The sequence below is a fragment of the Carassius gibelio genome, chromosome A9 (assembly GCF_023724105.1).
Source record: "Carassius gibelio isolate Cgi1373 ecotype wild population from Czech Republic chromosome A9, carGib1.2-hapl.c, whole genome shotgun sequence".
Lineage (NCBI taxonomy): Eukaryota > Metazoa > Chordata > Actinopteri > Cypriniformes > Cyprinidae > Carassius > Carassius gibelio.
Window position 1 is genome coordinate 19,443,814 of NC_068379.1, and position 19,911 is coordinate 19,463,724.

General features: G+C 37.2%; 1 protein-coding gene across 2 annotated transcripts in view; it reads right to left on the reverse strand.

The window, feature by feature from the left end:
* LOC128019874 (interleukin-1 receptor accessory protein-like 1-A) overlaps positions 1-18,352 on the reverse strand; it is an 80,448-nt gene extending 62,096 nt beyond the window's left edge. The window contains exons 1-2 of one of the 2 annotated variants that reach the window (XM_052606181.1): positions 17,962-18,352; positions 3,458-3,555 (exon numbers count right to left, since the gene is read on the reverse strand). In XM_052606181.1, coding sequence (XP_052462141.1) covers positions 3,458-3,542 — 85 coding nt within the window. In that variant the 5' untranslated portion in view covers positions 3,543-3,555; positions 17,962-18,352. The remainder of the gene's footprint in view (positions 1-3,457; positions 3,556-17,961) is intronic. The other variant, XM_052606182.1, reaches the window with a different exon arrangement.
* Positions 18,353-19,911: the final 1,559 nt, after the last annotated feature.

The window sequence follows — 19,911 nt, forward strand, 5'->3', positions numbered from 1 at the left end:
GAGTAGTATCAAACTTAAGGCCTTGAAAATATTTAAATATGTTAAATAGTATAAGAAATGTCTTAATTATAATTTCAAGAAGTCTTACAGTTAGGGACGGAAAGACAAGAGTCGCGATTAAAGTTCAAAGGACAATGATGTCATTGAATAAATATGAGTGTGAAACATTTCAATTCAAAACATGGCGTGTGTGTCTTTAAGTGAATGTATCTGAAGGGAACTGACTCTCCTCAGAAACGTTTCATTGGCATTTTTATTTCATTTCACCTATGAGCGTGGAGCTGCTTTTTGTACAGCCGATACTAGGGAAATCGCAATATTTTAGTGCTCCTCAAGTGAATTTGCATTTCCAACAAGACTTTCTTGCCGTTTATTGGCAGATCAATGCAAATATCAATTCATGTTTTTATGCAGCAAACACATAGAGTTGTAAATGAGAAAGAAGTTAATGTGTCTTCTAAAAATCTAAACAAATAAGACTATATACATATATTTATATGTTTTAAATTGACATAGTTTATATGCTTGATTTATCCCTTTTCATAAAAATGGTCTAAATGCTGAAATGCTGTTGTATAAGATTTTTGTTTTTGTGAAATCCTGTTTCTGAACTGTAAATCATTTAATTTTATGGCTCACTACTGTATGTTACCATAGACATTGTCCAACGACACTCATACAGTGTTCATTTTACTTGTGTGGCTCTTAAAATTGGCTTAATTTTTTATTTCTTCTGTAGATATAAATAGTTAAATACAATTCCTTGCTTCATATTTGTTGATATTTGTGTTCTAACCATATTTTTGATTGACATTTACACTCCTATCTTGAATAAATCACGGCTAAAGGGAGTTGTTAGGTATGACATGAAGTGCCTGCAACCCCTTTAAAGGTGGAATATGTAATTTTTCTGCTTTACAAATAGCAGAAATCACTATATCTATGTTATATATATTTTTTAGTTGTGTACTTACATCATCCCGACAGTTTCCACGAACTTTCAAATCCGGAGAAAATTATAGTTTAATTCGAAGACACGGCACGTTTCTTTATTTCCGTTTTGTCGCCCATCTATGACGTCATATAAACTTTGACCCCTCTAGTTTATCTAACTTCCTGCGGAACCGCCAAATACAAAGGTGAACAGAAACAAAGACGAGACGAAGAAGAAAAAGTAGTAGCCTTTATCGAGACTATTGTATTTTATATTTATATTGTTTATATTCGTATTTAAACCTCAATCAATAATTTAGTTATGGATCATGATTATGCTTTGCCTGCACGTTCTGTGAAGCGTAAACGCACATGTGAAATAAATGACCCGAGATGGTTTTGGGACAAGAGAAGCAACAAGACACGGGTAAATATTGGAGTTGCATTTCCAAGATAGAGAGAGCTTCGTGACAAGCTGAAACTACAGAGAGATGTCGAACTCGCTTGCATTCTAATAAACAGGTATGCATCCATTCAGCTAACTGTATATATCCGTATATTTTGTGAAACGATGATGTCTTGTGTAAAACGCAGACAGACTAGCTCTCATGTAAATCTACATTTGTTCTATATCTAGCTGAATAAAGTAGCTTCAAATGCAGTTCTCTAACTTGTTCGATATCATAGTATAACGTAATTATAATTATTAACGAAAGGCGGCCGTGTTTTTTAACATATATTACTACTAGCTAGATGGAATATTGATTTGATAGTGGTCTCATAATTCATATCGACGGTTTCATCGGGCGCACGGTCGTGTATATCGGTCTGGCTGTGGTGCCTTCTACAAACGCAGTTAAAGGCAAGGTTATGAGTAGACTGAAGTTGGGCTCAGGTGGATGTGCTGCAGGATGTGTTTCCCATACATTTATTTATTTTTTGAGACTCGCCACAATTTTAAAACTGATCTTTTTTCAAAAAGACTTCATTGAGTAACGTTGCATACCGCACGTTTAATAATAATAATAATTCCTTACATTTATGTTTAAATATCAAAACGAGGCAAAGGTGTTTTATATCGCTGTATTTCTGAAGGAAGACTTGCATGTTACATGCCTGATAGCAGCGTATGAGTGTACCAGCTCTGCTTCGTTTACAGCTGTTACTGGGGAAACCTCTATTTCTGGCGCTTTATGTCTATGCTTTAAAACATCTCCCGTTGGCAAATAATGAATTTGCATTTTCATTAAGTCCGCCTGATCCACGCAGCAAACATTTTGTCTGTTATCAAAAAATATCTACTCTAGAGGGACTTGGCTGTTGTTATTGATTCTATTTGGAAGTCTACCGGAAGTTAAGTTAGGTCCACAAAAGCGCTCATGCGCAGTAACGTTTGTTTATGTTGTTGCCGTTGAAACCGTCTATATGTCACCGTTCGAAAAGACGTGACTGTCAAAATACTAAGTTAGAATGAGTGAGGAATGATAGGGAGCGACATGGCACGTGTTCCAATGAACAACAACTCCCATGAGCCTTACGCTCTTTCCCGACGTCATCAAAGTACGTCTTATGTTATTATTTTGATTGAGTGACCCCTGGTGGCCAAAAATTCCATACTACACGTTTAACCATGATTAATTCAAAAAACATCTGTTTTCCATCTTTTAGTTTTAAAACTGACCGATTCGCGGCACAATGCAAGTTTTCAAGCATCATTAGAGTATGAAATGATGGACATACAGAATCATACCTGAAATAGAAAATGAATAAATATAGTAATGTTCCCTCCTCAGTTCGGAAACTGTAGGCTTCCACATAGATGCCCACACACACATCAACAACAGATCTCCGCATGAGAAGTGTTTATTAGAAGGGGAAAGGGTGGGGTCTCAAAATTAAAGATGAAAGAAGCAACATAACAACAGCAGGGATCATTAGTTTATTCTGCTGAAATACATATTAAATGAATAAGTTTTGATGCTATATTATTGATTGCTTATGTTGCTAAGGGTTTTGCTAAGTGATAAACAGAACCATGCTGTATCCTGAATAAACCACAGCTGTTGACCAATCAGAATTGAGGAGGGGAACTAACCTTTTATAAATGGTAATAATCAGCCATATGCTTTCACACAAATAACTTTATTTATTTTTTTTATGTTTCATATGTGTTGACACAAATTACTTATTTGAATGTGAGTTGTCAGAAAAGAAATGCGTAGAGACATTATTGCTTGATGACATCAGGAACCGATGAATCAGCTTTTTGAACCAGTTCAATGAGCCGATCTGTCCGAAAAGAACCGGTTCCCGGAAATGAATCAGACTTTGCATCATTACCCACAACCTTTCTTTTATTTGCTTAACAACAAAGCCACAAAATATAGGTAAAAATATAGAAAACTTACTCGAACCGTGGAACTCACTCCAACACACACACACCAACTCCACCCACTAACTCCCACCATGCACTTAGAAAGAAAGAGAGAGAGGGAGAGAGAGAGAAAGAGAGAGAGAGAAATACCTGAGCCTCTCTTTGACACCACCTTCAGAGTCATAGACATGGAGACACCGCAGAGCAGGAACAGCACTGGGTTGAGAGCTGTCATCTTCCTCTCCAGCCTGACAGAGACACAGAAAAAAAAAAACTTGCGTCATACAGACAACATACAACCACAAGCTACCTATGTCCTGAAGCAGGTAAACACAGGAACAATGGAACAATAGGAGAGCATGTTTGAGTAATCTATTTGAAAAATTCCTTAGTTTTACATTACCATTCTGGTATATTATAATTTTTTTTAAATGTCTGGACAATTTTGGAGAGATAAAACTGGTGAAAAAAGCCATATACATTAAACAATACTATAGAAAATTGCAGGGTTATTTTTTCTTGGACAAGCAAACAATGCTTAGCACCCACCAAGAACACCAGAGCCACAAGCAAAAAACACTATACCTTAGCATCCGATTATCATGATAGTTTTTAAAAGTAAATGGATAGTTCCGATCCTTGATGAGGTATGATAGGCTGAGCCGCGTTTGAAGATATTGTAAAATACTCTATAAACACACATAAACACCTGTGATTACATTTGTATTTACATCTGTGCCGCTGCGTCAGTGTGCATTCTACTAAACAATACTTGGTGGAAGAATGGTTATTTGTTACCAATAAATGTAAAAAAATTTTGCTTTGTGTTTATTTTCTGAAATCTCACCAGGTATAAGTATTAACATATTCAGCTTCACCTTGTACCTAACAGCATTCCTTAAATCGGGCTCAGACTACAGGAATTTTAGGCCAATTTAACCCAGATTTTCCCCTCCCGAAAAACACAAATCTTGCTGAGGACCTCGGTCGGTTCCAATGTTCGCACAGATTATCAGGTAATGTGAGACATTTCCAGATTGAATCTTGCACATCCCGATCTGCTTGCACACAAATTGGGGCCGCCCTGATCATATCAAACATTTTTGATATTTAGGATTATAAATAATGATCACGGCACATTACTTTAAGAATAGCCAATATGTGAAAGCAAAACAAGCTGCTGTACATGTCGGTTGTATAGTGAAGACTGTAGGAAACTGCTTGTGGAAGTTTTACAATAACACGAATGGTGGTGACGACTTGTGGTGTTGTAAGGACAACAGAATCGCTGGGGTGAAATTGCCTCAGTTTTGAACGTACTAGGTGAGTGTAGAAAGCTGCTAGCATGCTAACTAACATATGTAAATATAAGTTGCTGAAACCATAGATATGCATATATTAGTGGTGGGCCATTATCGGCGTTAATGTGCTGCGTTAACGTGAGACTCTTATCGGGCGATTAAAAAAAATATCGCTGTTAGTCTATTCTCAAAGTTGGGTTGGGAGCTGGGTCTATACTAGGCGAGCTATGATGACATGATGACCTTGATATTATAGCGCGGATGTATGCCTAGCCGAATCTGTAGGGGGCGAGAACGAGTCTTTAAACTTGTGTGTATAAGAAGCTTATACAAGAAGCTTCTCAATGGAAACCTCGACAAGACACACACCTGTTTCACACATAATCCATCTGCAGTGCGTATGCAGTCCGTGTGCTTTACGTATGTGGTGCAGAAGCAGCACGGACTCATATTCATTGTGCTTTCACACAGGACGTGTTTGCAATCCGCTACTCGGTACATAAACGATCGCTGCACTGCTGCAGACGCAACGCTCCTGGAACGCACTGACGGACCGCAACTGCGTGAACGCTGGAATCCGTTAACGTGTGTGTAAAAAAATACGCACCGCATACGCACTGCAGACGGATTATGTGTGAAACAGCCGTAAGGTTGTTTGCTCCTTGTGCAATGTGGAATTCGTTTACAGCTTTCTCAAGTGTTTGTGATGCATTTTGGAAACAGGAGATGAGCCCCTGGTCTAATGCCCCACCTGTCTTGAGAAACCCATTCTCAAAGACTTTTAGTCATTATTTAATTTGGGTAGCACACTTTTTCTGAATGACTTTGGCAGAATTCAAATGAGCCATTTTAATCTAGATTAATCTATATTAATTCCAAGATTACAGTGAGATTAATCTAAATAAAAAAACAAAACAAAAAAAAAAAAACAATCTATACCCACCACTAGTATATATATACATATCTATGGCTGAAACGATCTGCTGTGTAAGATCACGAGGCGCTCCCTCTGGCATGATATTCTTAATAATATCTTGTAGTGTGTGATGTGCCACAGTTTTCAAATCTTGATTTGAGGGTAGAAAGTTTGTAAAGCTTCTCTCTGTGCATGCTGCAATCAGATTTCATAATCGATTAGAAATTTAAAACTCCTGTAGTCTGAGCCTGGATTTTGCCATTCAATAAACCATGGCTTCTTGGGCTTTATTGGGATAAAACACCCCTCAGAATACCCTAGCAACCACATAGCAGAAAAAAAAAAAAACTCTCAGATTAGCAACCTCACATTTTTTTAATGTACAAATCTAGTTGTTCATATAGTGACCACAGCAACACTCGGAATACTTTAGCCGCTACACAGCAACCTTTAATAATATGATTGAAATGATTAATATTAGTATTAACAGTAAAATCACTCAGAATACCTTAACAACCTATAAAAATCTACTGTAGTTCTTCATACTGACTAGTGTTGTCACATTGCTAAAATTGCTAACTTTGTTACACAGGTCTCCAGACTGCGACTAATGTTTTATAAGCGGTCACATTGTTGTGAACACCATGTTGCCCAACTCATGAGCTCTGCCATTTCTGTTGCATTTGAGAAACTTAAAATGGCAAATGAAATGAAAGTGAAAATAAACCACGCTACGTTTCTGCTGCACGGCGCGGAATGGTTATCAGCTCGCAACGTGACACAAAAAAACTTGAGCTCAGAACACTTTGTAGCCAAAGTTGATTTTGCGACACTGTTACTGCACAGATGCAACAGTGCTGCGAGATCCGGTGAGAAGCATTTGAATTCGCTGCACAATTGTAAGGTTGCTGTGAGATCTAGTGAGAATCATTTAGATTCGGCACAGAAATCTCCGTTATAAACAGCACTGACATACGTCAGGAAACCAGAAGTGGTAACACTAACTGTAACCATGGTTTTGTGGTAGAATTAGTTGAATGATTACATTCATTCAGGGTTTGTACAACCTTTTGAGGGAGAAATTCAAGCACTTTTAAATGACTTTCAAGCATTTCACACAACTTTAAAGCTCTAAAATAATCCAGTTTGAATGTTTTTTTAAATGGGATGCACAAAATATAGCCTACTTTGTGGTAAATGTACTTATGTAACATTTAAAAAATACATAAAATCACAATTATACTGGAACTCTGAGGGGGATTAAATAATAATAATGATAATAAAATCAGTATACTCTCTCTATATACAAAATTCCAGCAAAATGTGTCTGCAAAATTAAATTTCTGTTTTTTGTCCTCCATACATATGTATATGTGTGATACAACGCTAAGAGAGATACAATCTTTAAGCATTTCTTTCTTGGTCAAATCATATTAAAGTATGACTTCTTCATATTTGATCTGATTTCTATGCCTTCCCACGAAGCCACTCAATCACCTGAGTTCTGTGTTCATATTTGAAATCTATTTTAATCTTTGTTTGCTGTCTGTGCACAACGTCCACACAATTCTCCCATCTCAGAGGTTATAGAAGCCTGTTTTCAGCGAGAATCCAAATCATTTCCATAACAGAGTATGCACACACTTATTTCTTTGTTCTTTCTCCTTTCAAGGGTGTTTCTAGAGTAATGTAGGACATGCACGATTATTAAAAAGAACTCTGGGTGTGTAATATTTTAAGAGAATGAATTACCAAAATCATTAACAAAGAGGTCAAAAAAAAAAAGATATGCAGTAACGATTTAGTGTATTCATCTATCTTTAAAGTGTAAGAACAAATGATAAGAGTCATAGGCCAACTAGACATCTGAATGCTATGTGCAGGCGTCTATAGTCTATTAAACCCAAATTTGACTGAAACATTCATTAAAGGGATGGTTTACTGTGTTTTTTATAGGTTTGATGGGGTGCAGTCTAACATGTGTTCATTGTTCATTTTAAAAAACATTATTTTGCTTTTAGAAATAGATAATAACAAGCAACAACAAGATTTCAGGTAAATAATGCATTAAGGCAAAGGTATATTTTAATTGCTGTAACAGTTTTCCACCATTTTTAACAAACATCTAGCTGCTTGAAATTAATATAAATCAATGACTTAATATAAATAAGTGACTCCCTAATGATGCACTGCTTCTGTCACTTTAACGCAGACTTCTAAATTACTCCCTGCAGCTATACATTATTCTTGGAATTCCCTCCAAGACTTCTTAATCAAATAATACCTATAGGCCCTACTTCCCATGTTTTTTTTTTGAGAAAAATTGAGATTTTCAAATAATTAATGTAAACTTAATATGTGTGTGCAAACCCTTCCTCTTCATCCGTAATTATCTTACAATAAAATTCTATTGATGATGAATTGCATGTCAAATTCAGAGACTGGAAGGCCTAAATCCCATCAGGAACAGTAGCATTTGAGAGGTTAATAGACTTTATTTTGTGTGTGTGTGGGAGTGTTTGTGTGTCCATGTGTGTGTGCATTAAAAAGGCAAAGGGGTGAAAGAGAGAGAGTGCTCTTGTGATCTCTTTAAAGGGCTTATCATCCCTCTCCCACACATAATCTCAGGGTTCTGAAAGAGGAGAGAGAGAGACAGAGAAAAAAAATGAGAAAAGGTAAAATATAAATATTTCACATTCACAGCCACCAGTTAATGCATATGAGATCACACATTGAGGCTTTAATTAAAGGAATAGTTCACCCAAAATGAAAATTCTTTCAACATTTGAGCTGAATTACTTTCTTTCCTATGTGAAACACAAAAGGTACATTTTATAGGACTATTCTGGAACAGACACAGGAAATTACTCACTGAAGATCTTTACATCCGTCCTTGGATGTTTTCATCCAGGAACCGGCAATGTCCAAATTGTGAATTAATCATTCTATCAAGTTGGATCTCTTTAATGGATTGGTTAATCCAGTTCACAAAAACTGCCTTTCCCAAAGGCAAATATGGTCACAAGTTCTGGTCGTTAACCAAAATACTTCAATGGATCTTACCACCATAGTTAGCTAACAATGCTTTTTGGAAACACACACCTGAATGATTGCTCACAAATCTGACTGATATGGTCAATTCATCTCACTCAGTGAATCACAACAAATAACTTGTTTATCAATGAACAACAACTTCAATCTGTTCCTCACACAAACGTATTGTTTTTGAATATGGCATATCATATGGGCTATATTTTATGGGACATTTCTGATACTTTATCATCCATTTTAAAGCTTAAAAGTGTCGGTCCACATTCATTATAATTGAATGGAAAACCGCAAGTAAGTCATAAAAGCTTGGTATGTCTTAAGAGTAAGTAAATAACTCCTTTTTCCGTAAATACTACATAAAATGAATACATATTTGAAAACATACCATTTTTGAAAAAAAAAAGCGTTGAAAGTCCACTCTTAAACTGTAAGCAGATTGTACAAAAACATAAGGACAAGACCATAACAATTCAAAATGTAAAATAGTTATGAACTGCCATGAGATTTTGTTCATTATGACAATGCTAAACATCAGTCCAAAAATATTTAGTCTTTCATTTTCAGAAGAAAAGGTAAGTAATGCTTTCCAAATGACTTGCTCAAATGACACCAGACTGTTGTGGGTGGTTGCCAGGGTGTTGCATTGTGGTTGCTATGGTTCTCTGAGTGTAATATGTGTTGACTGATGTTACCAAGTCTACCCCATAATCTAAGTAATTATCTTCAACAAGACTTTCCCACTCATTTTAACACCAAAAATAAATAAACAAATAAGAAAAATTATAATTATACATTATTTACTCTCTCTTTCTCTCTCTCTCTCTCTCTCTCTCTCTCTATATATATATATATTTATATATATAAATATTCTCAAGTTCAGTTGCTTAGAAAGTAACAACACCTCCCCTCAACAAGCTACATGATTCAGTGTGGTACAAAACAAACAGTGTGGGATGAGTTATGTACTATATTTAAGCCTTAGGGTTAACACTTTATTTTAAAGTGATGCTAGAGATGCTTGGCTTAGCAAATAACACTAATCATCCCCAATCATTCAGTCATACAGTCACCTCATCTGCCAGACAGAACACTTTTAAGAACAAATCTGTCTGTTTGAGCACTGATTTTTTTTCCCACTCACAATTGCCAATTCAATCACTGTCCAGTTAGAGGCGTACCTAATATCCTCAAACACATGTTCGGTCTCTCCCATACATGCACACAGACAGCCGTGTGGTGGAGGGCCCTGCTCTGAATGATTGATGTGGTGATTTTATGATTTAATCCAATTTAAACTCTCCACATCTCCAGGCCTGACAGTCAACACATTTACCATGCGGTAAATATAACAGTGCCCCTGGAGGAAGAGTGCTGCGTTATGAACAGAGATACACACAACGTTAACCCCCCCCACACACACACACTTACGAGACAGCAGAACGAATGACTCAAGGACAACCTGAGCTGCATCTATATTCAGACATTACATGTATGACGGTTCAAAAGAGAGACAAATAGACGTGTACGCATGTGTGTATTCATGTTATTGTAGGTTTGGGCTAGTGTTTGTAAAAGAAAAAGGGGGAAAAAGACAAAGACCACACTGGTCTTTGTGGACTCGTTATTTATTGTGGCAGTTCCAGATTACTTGTGCCAGCTAAATATCAGAGCAGAAGCCGAACATGCTCGGGGGCATAAAGTGTGTGTGTTTAGCATGTGTGTGACTGAATGTGAAAGCAGGAAATGAGAAACAATAAATATAGAAACAAATATGGACTCCTGAATGCTTTTTTATGACATCATCTTGTTAGCGCACATGTAACCTTGAATACAGGTGCTCTACCCTCACAATACATCACAGCCATGAAAAAGTCAGAAAATGTATCAGTCTTTCTGTGTCCTTAACATGAAATGAAATTCAGAATATTGATCAGGTTTGTATACATGTATGTGGTTTAAGAGGCCTGCAGACTGTTCACACTTCACTGATCGGCCCCAGCTAACAAGGGACCCCTGAGTACTCTTCCATGCTCTGCGCTGCTGATGGTGATTAATTATTGAGTATTACTGCTCTCCAACACCACCTCCAGACACAGCACCACTAATCCCCTCACCAGACACACTCACTCTCAGTCAGGAGTCAAAAAAAAAGAAAAAAGAAAAAGACAAGGTAATAGGTGGTCAAAGGGCTAGCAAAGATAATGGATAGCAATAGTGGAGAAGAAAAGAGCTTTGTGCAGGAAACTTAAGGTTTTCCATTTAAATTACATCTGACATGACTTTACAATGATGAAAGGTTTATATATCTGCAGGGTTTCTACTCTTACTGACTACTGCAGTTGTTGTTGAAGCTTGAAACACATTGCTGATTCTGCGTATTCTCGTAAAAGAGCTGTGAGATTTGAAGGCCATTACTCTCACATTGGCTAGAGAAGAATATAATGACATTTATAGAATGATTTTTATGCTCACTATAGAACTCTCAATGATTTTTGAGATTTAACTGACTTCCAGAACTTTCACGGGCTTGGAAACCACCAATTTCTAATTCTCTGGTTTTCCATGAGTGAGAAACCTGCCACTGGCACATTATGAATGGATAAATTAGTCAAATTAGCTATTTATGCAAGAACCAAACTATCCTCCAATGCATGAAAAAATTACAGATATATCCCCTTGGAATTACAAGGTTCTATCTGAATTCTGAGTAGTTGTGAGATATTGAGCTTCAAAGTTTTTGCATTCCATTCGACTGTGTAGATAGAACCCTTTTTTTTTTATTTTTTTTTTTATAAAAATCCCATAATGTATACAACATAAAAGAAATCTAAAACATTATGTAAATAAGTTGTCATAGAATAACAATATGGGAATAACTCAATTTTGACAAAAATGTCCTTATAATTAGAACCTTATAATAGAACCTTATAATTCCAAGGGGACGATATATGAAATTATACTAGTTCAATACAGCAATGAAACTAGAAAAAATATATCTACATGCTAGGGATTAGTAAAATAATGTTTTTAATTTCTGAGTAGTATTTTTATATTCTGACTTCAGTTATCTACAGTCTTGTTTAGATTGAGTTAACTTGTTAGAATGATATAAAAGAATGATACCATTCGTGTAGAGTAGGCTGTGCTATTAAGCTTTTAAATTAAATTATAATTATCAATAATAAATGAATGATGGCTGAATTTATCCAGAAACAGATGCTGTTGTGACCTAAACATTTTTTTGCGTGTATTCAATTATGTCAGTCTACTTTTGACAAATTTGCAATAATTATGACTGATGTCTCAGAGATAAAGCGCATTTGTTTTCATTTGAATTCCTTGGACTATTTCTAATAACTGGTGCACATATAAAAAAGGGCTGAGACAAGTTGTATCACAAAAACATGACATGAAGTTTTCTAACTGAAATGTTCTTTCAAGCACAGCTGCTTAAGAAGTCAGCCATGGGGCCATAGCAATTTGTATGTTAATTATCAGTTTCAATCAATACATTCTAGTTTACTGTTTGAGTTAATATACAATTGAGAATACTATTGTTGGCTGATCCGTCTCAGTCTCCTGATTCTCAAGCTTGTCCGCTGAAAAAGACCCCAGTAATCTCACAAGTATTCCCTCTTGAGTTTCAGAAGAGGCACTCAACGACTTCACAAATAGTACGATTTGCTAAGTTACTGCAATGAGACGACAGAGATTTCAATATGGACTTAAACTTTCTCATCTAACTCTTGGCAAATTATCTGAGCCATGCCATTCATATTAATACTATAGCTTTGAACTATTATTGCATATTAATAATTGTCTTCCTTGCCTGGTTCTAATTTCCATAACAAATTTTAGGAGAAAAATCTGAGATGAAGTTTAATTTTAAATCAAAAAACCTGCTTCTGAGCAGTAACATTTTATAATATAGTGATGCTCGTAAAGCCTATTTTAATTTATCTCATGTGAATACAATGAAATTGAAGAGACAGAAAGAGACACAATAACTTCTGTAAACATGGGTATCATTAACATAAAAACCTCACAAAGGCAAAAGAATACAATAATGTCTAGCAGTACAGAGCATTATCAACGTCATTACTCAGCAAACGATACTCCAGTGTCTCAACCAATCCAATTCCAAAAATAACAATAACAGTATATTACATTTTTAACATATCCAACCACCGCTCCAAATCATACCTTATGCCCATGTTTTGACTTGAAAGTATTGCAATGATTTCAGTTGCAAAAGGACATACTAGAATCTCAACTGGTAAAAGGTGTGACATGTTCGTAAGGAAGTTCCAAATGTTTAGGAGGAGCCTAATCGTTCAGTCCTGTCAATCATCATTATGAGCCTATATAAGCAGCACTCATTGCGTCGTCCCAGCATCAATTCTTCTGGCATCCTGGCCACCACCCCCATCTCCTCTGTTTCTGTTAGTACCACAATGAGGGGGATTTAACTTGGAGCTCAAATTCGCTTACCATTAACCACCAGGACTGGATGGGCAGGCAAACTCGTGAAATATATTTTGGCTAATTTTAATGAACACTGTGATTGAGTTTTATGTGTTACTGTACATATGAGACTTCAAACAATTGCTTTATTCAAAAGTTCAAAAATCACTGCAATTACAGCCTATCATTATTTAAAGAGTGTAACTGATTAATTAAATATGAATATATACTGCGGGGTTTGAGACCACACTGGAAATCTTTTTGATACAAAAAATGAATAATAAATATTCAAGAGGTCCAGGTCACTACTGAGCAAATTTGTCAAATTGACCATGTGAATTCCTTTGTACAAAGGTAAAATTGTTCATTGAAGCATAAGATGTTCTTCAGAACATTCTCAAATCATGCTGATTATCAGGTTTTTCTTGTGGAGTTCATGTCAGCTCAAGTGCTGCTTTCATTAAAGGATAACAAACCAAATACTAAGACATTCTGCATGTCATTGATTTTCCAATTAAATTCCCCCCTCAAAATGCTATAATTTGAAACGAAAAGCATTGCATTAATTTTCACTAGAGGTCTGACTACAGAACCCCACTGTACAGTGTGTTTAAATATGTGTTTTCCCCTGTGTTTTCCTCTGGGAAATTAGTATTCTAGCTCATTCCAAATCTTCATCCTGACCAATACTTTCAGAATTACTGAGATTGTCATTATGGAACTACTTCTCTAACTGATGTCTAGGTTTCTGATGCAGTTTCACCAATGTAAATGACTGCACCATCTCATTTACAAGGAGAGGACTGAAGATTGAGGCAGATTTCCAATTCCTTCAAAGGTTGTCCACCAAAGAATCCATTAAGTTTGTCATGAGCTTATACTTCAAGGTTATATGTTGAGAGAGGATCAAAATGAGGCTTCTCTCAAACTGCGGCGACTGTAAGCCACAAAATTAAAATTACATTTTGAGGGTATAAACAGAGATCAAGTGTCGAATTTCACCATCTCTCAGAAATCAATAATGAATAAATAAACAAGCACTGATGTTTCAGTAACATTCAGAGCTATTTTATGAGTAAAGTCAGTGTAGGAAGTGCTATACCATCCTTACATATGAGAATAAATTGGGTCTACACAAACACACACTCATATGGATTCACACACTGCAGGTTTCAGTACTATTCGGTGAGAATCAGTGAGGATTCTAACAGTTTGACAGTTTTAAGGGAGAGAGAAAGTGACAGTAATAGAGAGGGAGAGAGCTAGAGGGAAAAAAAACAAGGAAAGATTACATGTCAGACTTCATCAGCAACAGGAAAACCAGCAGAAATTAGTTTGTGTGCATTCCCCAATGGGACTTGACTTGAATATTCTGTGCACACAAATATACAAATAAATGAACTCATTGCATTTATTTATTTGCGTGTATGTGTCATTTGTATGTCCTTCAAATTTAAATTCCCTACATGAGTTTGGAAAATATGGGATGCAAGATCTCTGATGCATGACGCCTCACCTCCACAGGTGCACTCCAAATAAAGCACACCATCAAGGTCAGGAAACCACAGTGGACGTTCCCAAAAGACCAACTTCACCAACCTAAATAGATGCTTTCTCTTTTCTTACTACTAATCGATGACTATACTTTTGAGACCCAATCAATCAGCATGAACTACAGGTCACAAACATCACCAGAACTAGAGCTGACAAGTGCCCTCAGCCCAGTGGATTCCAATAGTAGCCATTACTGATCATCTAACAATCCACCTGAGTATCCTGTACTTGCTTCCTGACTCGCTGTACTTGACTTTAATGGCCTGAGAGCTCAAACTGTTTTATAATGAGGGCTTTCCCAAAGCATACTCTCCTTATTATGCACACAAACACACACAGATAGCGACAAGCTTATTATTGATATTGTGCCCAGTAAAGTGGTCCCTAAGAAACTGGGAGGAGTCTCATGAGTATGTTTTATTCGCTGGGAAAACAATACAACTATATTTCATACACTCAGGACACCTATGAACTGCCACAGTTAACCCCATCCAAGATTTTGTGCCTTTTAACAGCAACGAATGGCTCTACAACAGCCAGCAGCACCAATTCCACTCAAATTCAAAAGCAAAACAGACTCAGAACTCAACTGCAATATGGAGTTCAATTTGAGTTTTCGAGATTTTGTGATAAAGACTTTAAATTACACATGCATTCTTTTATCAGAATGCCATAGACATGACTTTTAGCTTTCCACAGAGCAGGGGCATCAGTCATAGTGGTTTTGTCATCTTAGTGATACGTGAGTCGACCTGCTGATATATCAAGGCAGAGAAGGTTCTGACAGATGTGTTGTAGTTCACTGAAAAGGGGAGCTGTTCTTTCAGCACCACTCACAGTCAAATGGCCATATCACATCAAAGTGCATTTTAACGCATATTGGTTCTTTGCAGATTCTACTTCACAGATTTTATCGACAACTGGCTAACCAATGCCCCTGGCCATTTAGTATATGCCCATGACAGAACATGCCTTTTTTATTAATAGGCCATCCAAACGCCGCCGGTGATGGCATGCGCTATAGCCAGATCTCTTTGGAAACTTAAGTAGGGAAGTGTGTGTGGGTTCATCTATAAACTCACCCTAGGCAATAGGAGCCCCACCATGGGACTCGATGCATTCTTTATAACCGCACACACAATGACAACCGGGCAAACAAACCCGGGCTGTGCCCCATACCACATTCAAACCAGAGTGACAGTTCCTTTAAGAGGAGTCAATGGCACTGTCAAAGACCATTTACGCCAACATTTAATCGGTGTATTCGAGGCACACATTTGAAGAATAAGCTAAAGTAATCATTAGCATTAGGAGATTGGCTTATTTATCATCCATCAAATGGAGGATGTCTATACGTTAGGTTGAGAATTTTTGCAGGTGGCACGAGTTAAAAGAGGGCAATGTGATTTTATGAATATGCATCCATAACAAGTATAATCCTCATGCCTTGGGTGTGTTCTCACATGAATCTTGAATAGTAACAGCAACACTAGGCCAGTCAAAAGGATTTTCACACTAAACTTAACTGGGTTAAGGCCACTTTTAACCCTGGGTTAAGCAACTTTCAAAGAGATTTCAAAAGAGAGTTTGTAAGGCTTTTAACCCTGGGTTATGAAGTCCTTCTTTAGACTTTTGCAATGCTAACTCTTTATACAATGGTATAAAGCGAGAAACGATGTGTTGCTGAAATATTACAGTAAGTTGTTTAGCAACAAAGAACCAATTATAAACAAACAATGCTTACCTCGTTAAGTATTCGTGAGATTTGTATGTTGCATAAACTTTCACTTAATATTTAGTCTCCATGGTGAGGGGAAAATGTGGAACAGTGACACAAATCCATTAACCAGTGACAATAAGAAAGTATTTAAGTATTGCTTTTGCTATAGGCCTGTGTTTGTAGGCGCAAGACCAGAGCGAATCTAATTGGCCACATTTACACAGATGGACAAGCATTTATTAATACAGGGTACGCTATTTGTCCAATCAATGTTACACATAAATATGTAAAGAAGAACGATAACCTGCTGTTCACAAATGTGAAGAGTGAAATTTTGTAACCTGACTACCCAGGATTAATTACTAACCCAGAACGGTGAAGGAGCAGTGCGAAACAGTGAACCAGATAACCCAGAATGGATTCTGTTGTTAACCTAGGAATAAAAATGACCCTGGGTTTACAATTTCAAGTGTGAAAAGCCCACGAGGGGTTTAATGTGCACCAGCTAGTGTAAGCACAGGTTCTCATGCGCACTCTTTCCCTCGCTCACTCTCTTGCAGACTGTGATCAGACGCCACTGCAGTGTGTGTGAGAGAGAGTGTGTTCGTTCGTTTGTGTGTGTGCGCGCGCGCTCCTGTCTTCTGTCCGTACCATCGCAGGAGGGTGCAATACTCCCGCAAACACCGCCTTTAAACAAGCCATCTCAGACGCTGCCGCACATCACATCGCGTTTACTAAATTTGTTTAGAGTCAAACAAAACCAAAACGAGATTATGCATAACAGTCGTTTGCCAACAGACTGCACAACTGGAATAAAACGTTAAACCTTCGTTTTATCAGTAATGAAAACATCACGATTAAAACCTTGTCTTATTTTTGCGCCTATGAAAAGTCCGCGACTCTCATTGAGATCTCGACTGATTCCCACCTAAAATGCTGCCTTGGGTGTGGATAAATCCGAAGAAAAGATGTTTAAAAGGTTATATTTTGGCATAAAATACAAAAAGGAAAAATAAAAATAAATAAATAAACGTATACATATATTTGCGTACTTGTAGAACCATTAAGACGTTTCTTGTGTCATTATTGACCTTATATTTATGTCAGTGAAGCATATGTCAGCCCTCAATTCGAATGTATTACTTATTAGTGTATAATTTTCATTAATGTGAGTAAAGAGTCGCGTTAATGCAATTCAGTAGCCTAATAAGAAACATCCTGTCCAGACACACTGATTTGGAAAAATAAGCAGTATAAAACACACTTTACTTTAATGTAATTACAGCCATACACTATGGGGATGGGGGTTAATGCTAAATAGACGTGAAATAGTCATGAAAATTATGTCACAATACAGTCAGATCCAAATTATATATCATCTATCACAAAACATAATTTCCTATTTATTTAATTTAATTTAGGTGAAATATGAGCAGGACATATTGTTGACAGTTCTCACTCTACAATTCAGCCTTGATGAAAATTAGTCATTATTTAAGCATCAAACTCTACGTTTACATGATTTCGATATTCTGCATCTTCACGAGCCGAAGCAAATGAACTCGCCACCCCCGCATCACCATGAAACCTCTCCAAAAACACACACTTCAAACTTTGCATGGGTAACTAAAACAGAGCGCGAGCTTACCTTCAGCCCACGTCCAAAAATTGATCCGCGGTCAGTCAATAAGACACTTTGAAACGGAAGGAACGCGCATCACGATGAATGAGGAATCTGACCAGATCATCCATCCGAACAGAGAAATTCACCAGCTGATAGTTTATTCCAATACAGACGCTGCCTTAATGAGAATTCAAATGATTTCCAGGGATCTCTATGACTTTAGAACGTCATAATGCATTAAGAACTCAAAGGTGCTGAAGAAGGACCCATGGCTTGACCGCGCGCCCTCGTCCAGCGGACAGTCGGTCGGTCCTGCGCATTCCGTGGCGCGCCGTGCGCTCGTCGGTCAGAAGGATGATTTGAGATGTCTCAGGTATCCGGCAGCTAGAGCTCCTGTGGGGGTTTCCTCTTCAAGACGGACTGTGTGCGCTCGCTGCTGTGGGAGAACTCTCCATGGTCCTAAAGACCGCCCCAAAAAAACAAGCCTGCGTGCACAACGACTGGTGGGCTGCATTTAGGAACATCTTCATTTAAAGGAATAGCTCATCTCCAAAAATAAACATTTTGTCATGATTTACTCACCATCACGTCGTTCCATAACTTAATGACTTTCTTCTGCAAAAGGCAGAATGTTTATTGCTTTTCCCCCACAGTTAAAGTATGTGGCTTTATCATGTGACCAATGGATTTCAGGAGCCAAAAAGGACAAAAAGCACCTGAAGTCGTATTATAGTTATGTGTGATGGAGGTTTATGCAGTAATTGACTGAAAATATTACTCTTTATAATGTCATTAAAAGAATGGTTAAACCCAAATGTGAAACGTTGTTGAAAATGTGCAGATCCTCAAGCCATCCGAATAATCAAAGTAATCAACATTAATCCAATCCATCGATTAACATCTTGTGGAGTGAAAAGCTGTGTGTTTGTAATAAAGAAATCCATCCAGATATTTTTTACTTCAAACCATTGCTTCTGGCTAAAACGCCAGTCCTCTATAGCTGCACCATACTGCTTTCCCAAATCATCTTGTCTGATTCAGGAGGGAAATGTATCAAGCACTGTTTACAAGCAGATATGTTGATGGATTTTGATGTGAAAGCACAACAGGGGATGGACTTTTTTACTGGAGGAAGCATTATTATGAATTACTGACTCATAATTTGGCCAGACAGTTGTACGTTTATGATGAATTTATTACAAACATGCAGCTTGTCACTATTCATTCAATATTTTAACTGATGGACTAGTCGTGTGGATTATTGTGCATTTTTATCAGCTGTTTGGACTATCATTCTGATGGTACTCATTCACTGCAAAGGATCCATTGGCAAGCAAGCGATACAATACTAAATTTATCCAAATCTGTTCTGATCAAGAAACAAACTTGTCTACATCTTGGATGGCCTGAGGGTGAGTAAATTTTTAGCACATTTTCATTGAGTATTCCTTTAAAGTAATACTGTGGTTAAGTTGGACCTCATGGGAACAGAATACTCTAATTATGCTAATGTGGTTATGCTTATAATTAGAGTAACCCTAATCACAGTAAAATGTGCAGTACACAAGCATGTTTATGCTTTAATTGCATTCATTCCACTCCGACCAAAGTGTGCATGTACTAGTGTTGCCGTGTTACACTCATGAACAAGTCTGAAATCATAGCAGAATAGAAAAAGACTACTGAGAATGCTGTCCTGGGTCATGTGATCAGGGGGCCCCACTTGGTTCCTTTATGGTATAGCTTACTCATCTGAAGCAAGAAAAAGGGGCCCACTAATAAAAATGTTGCCTAAAGCCCCGTGAATTTAAGTGACAGCCATGAGAAATCACTCTTAGGGGGGCAACGATAAAAAGTTTTTACAGCATTATGTGACGTGGACACATTTTACTGATGGACAGGGACACCAAAATGAAGACAGGCTATGTGTAAGGCAAAATAACAACAAAAATAAAATTATCCTTTCCAAATAAC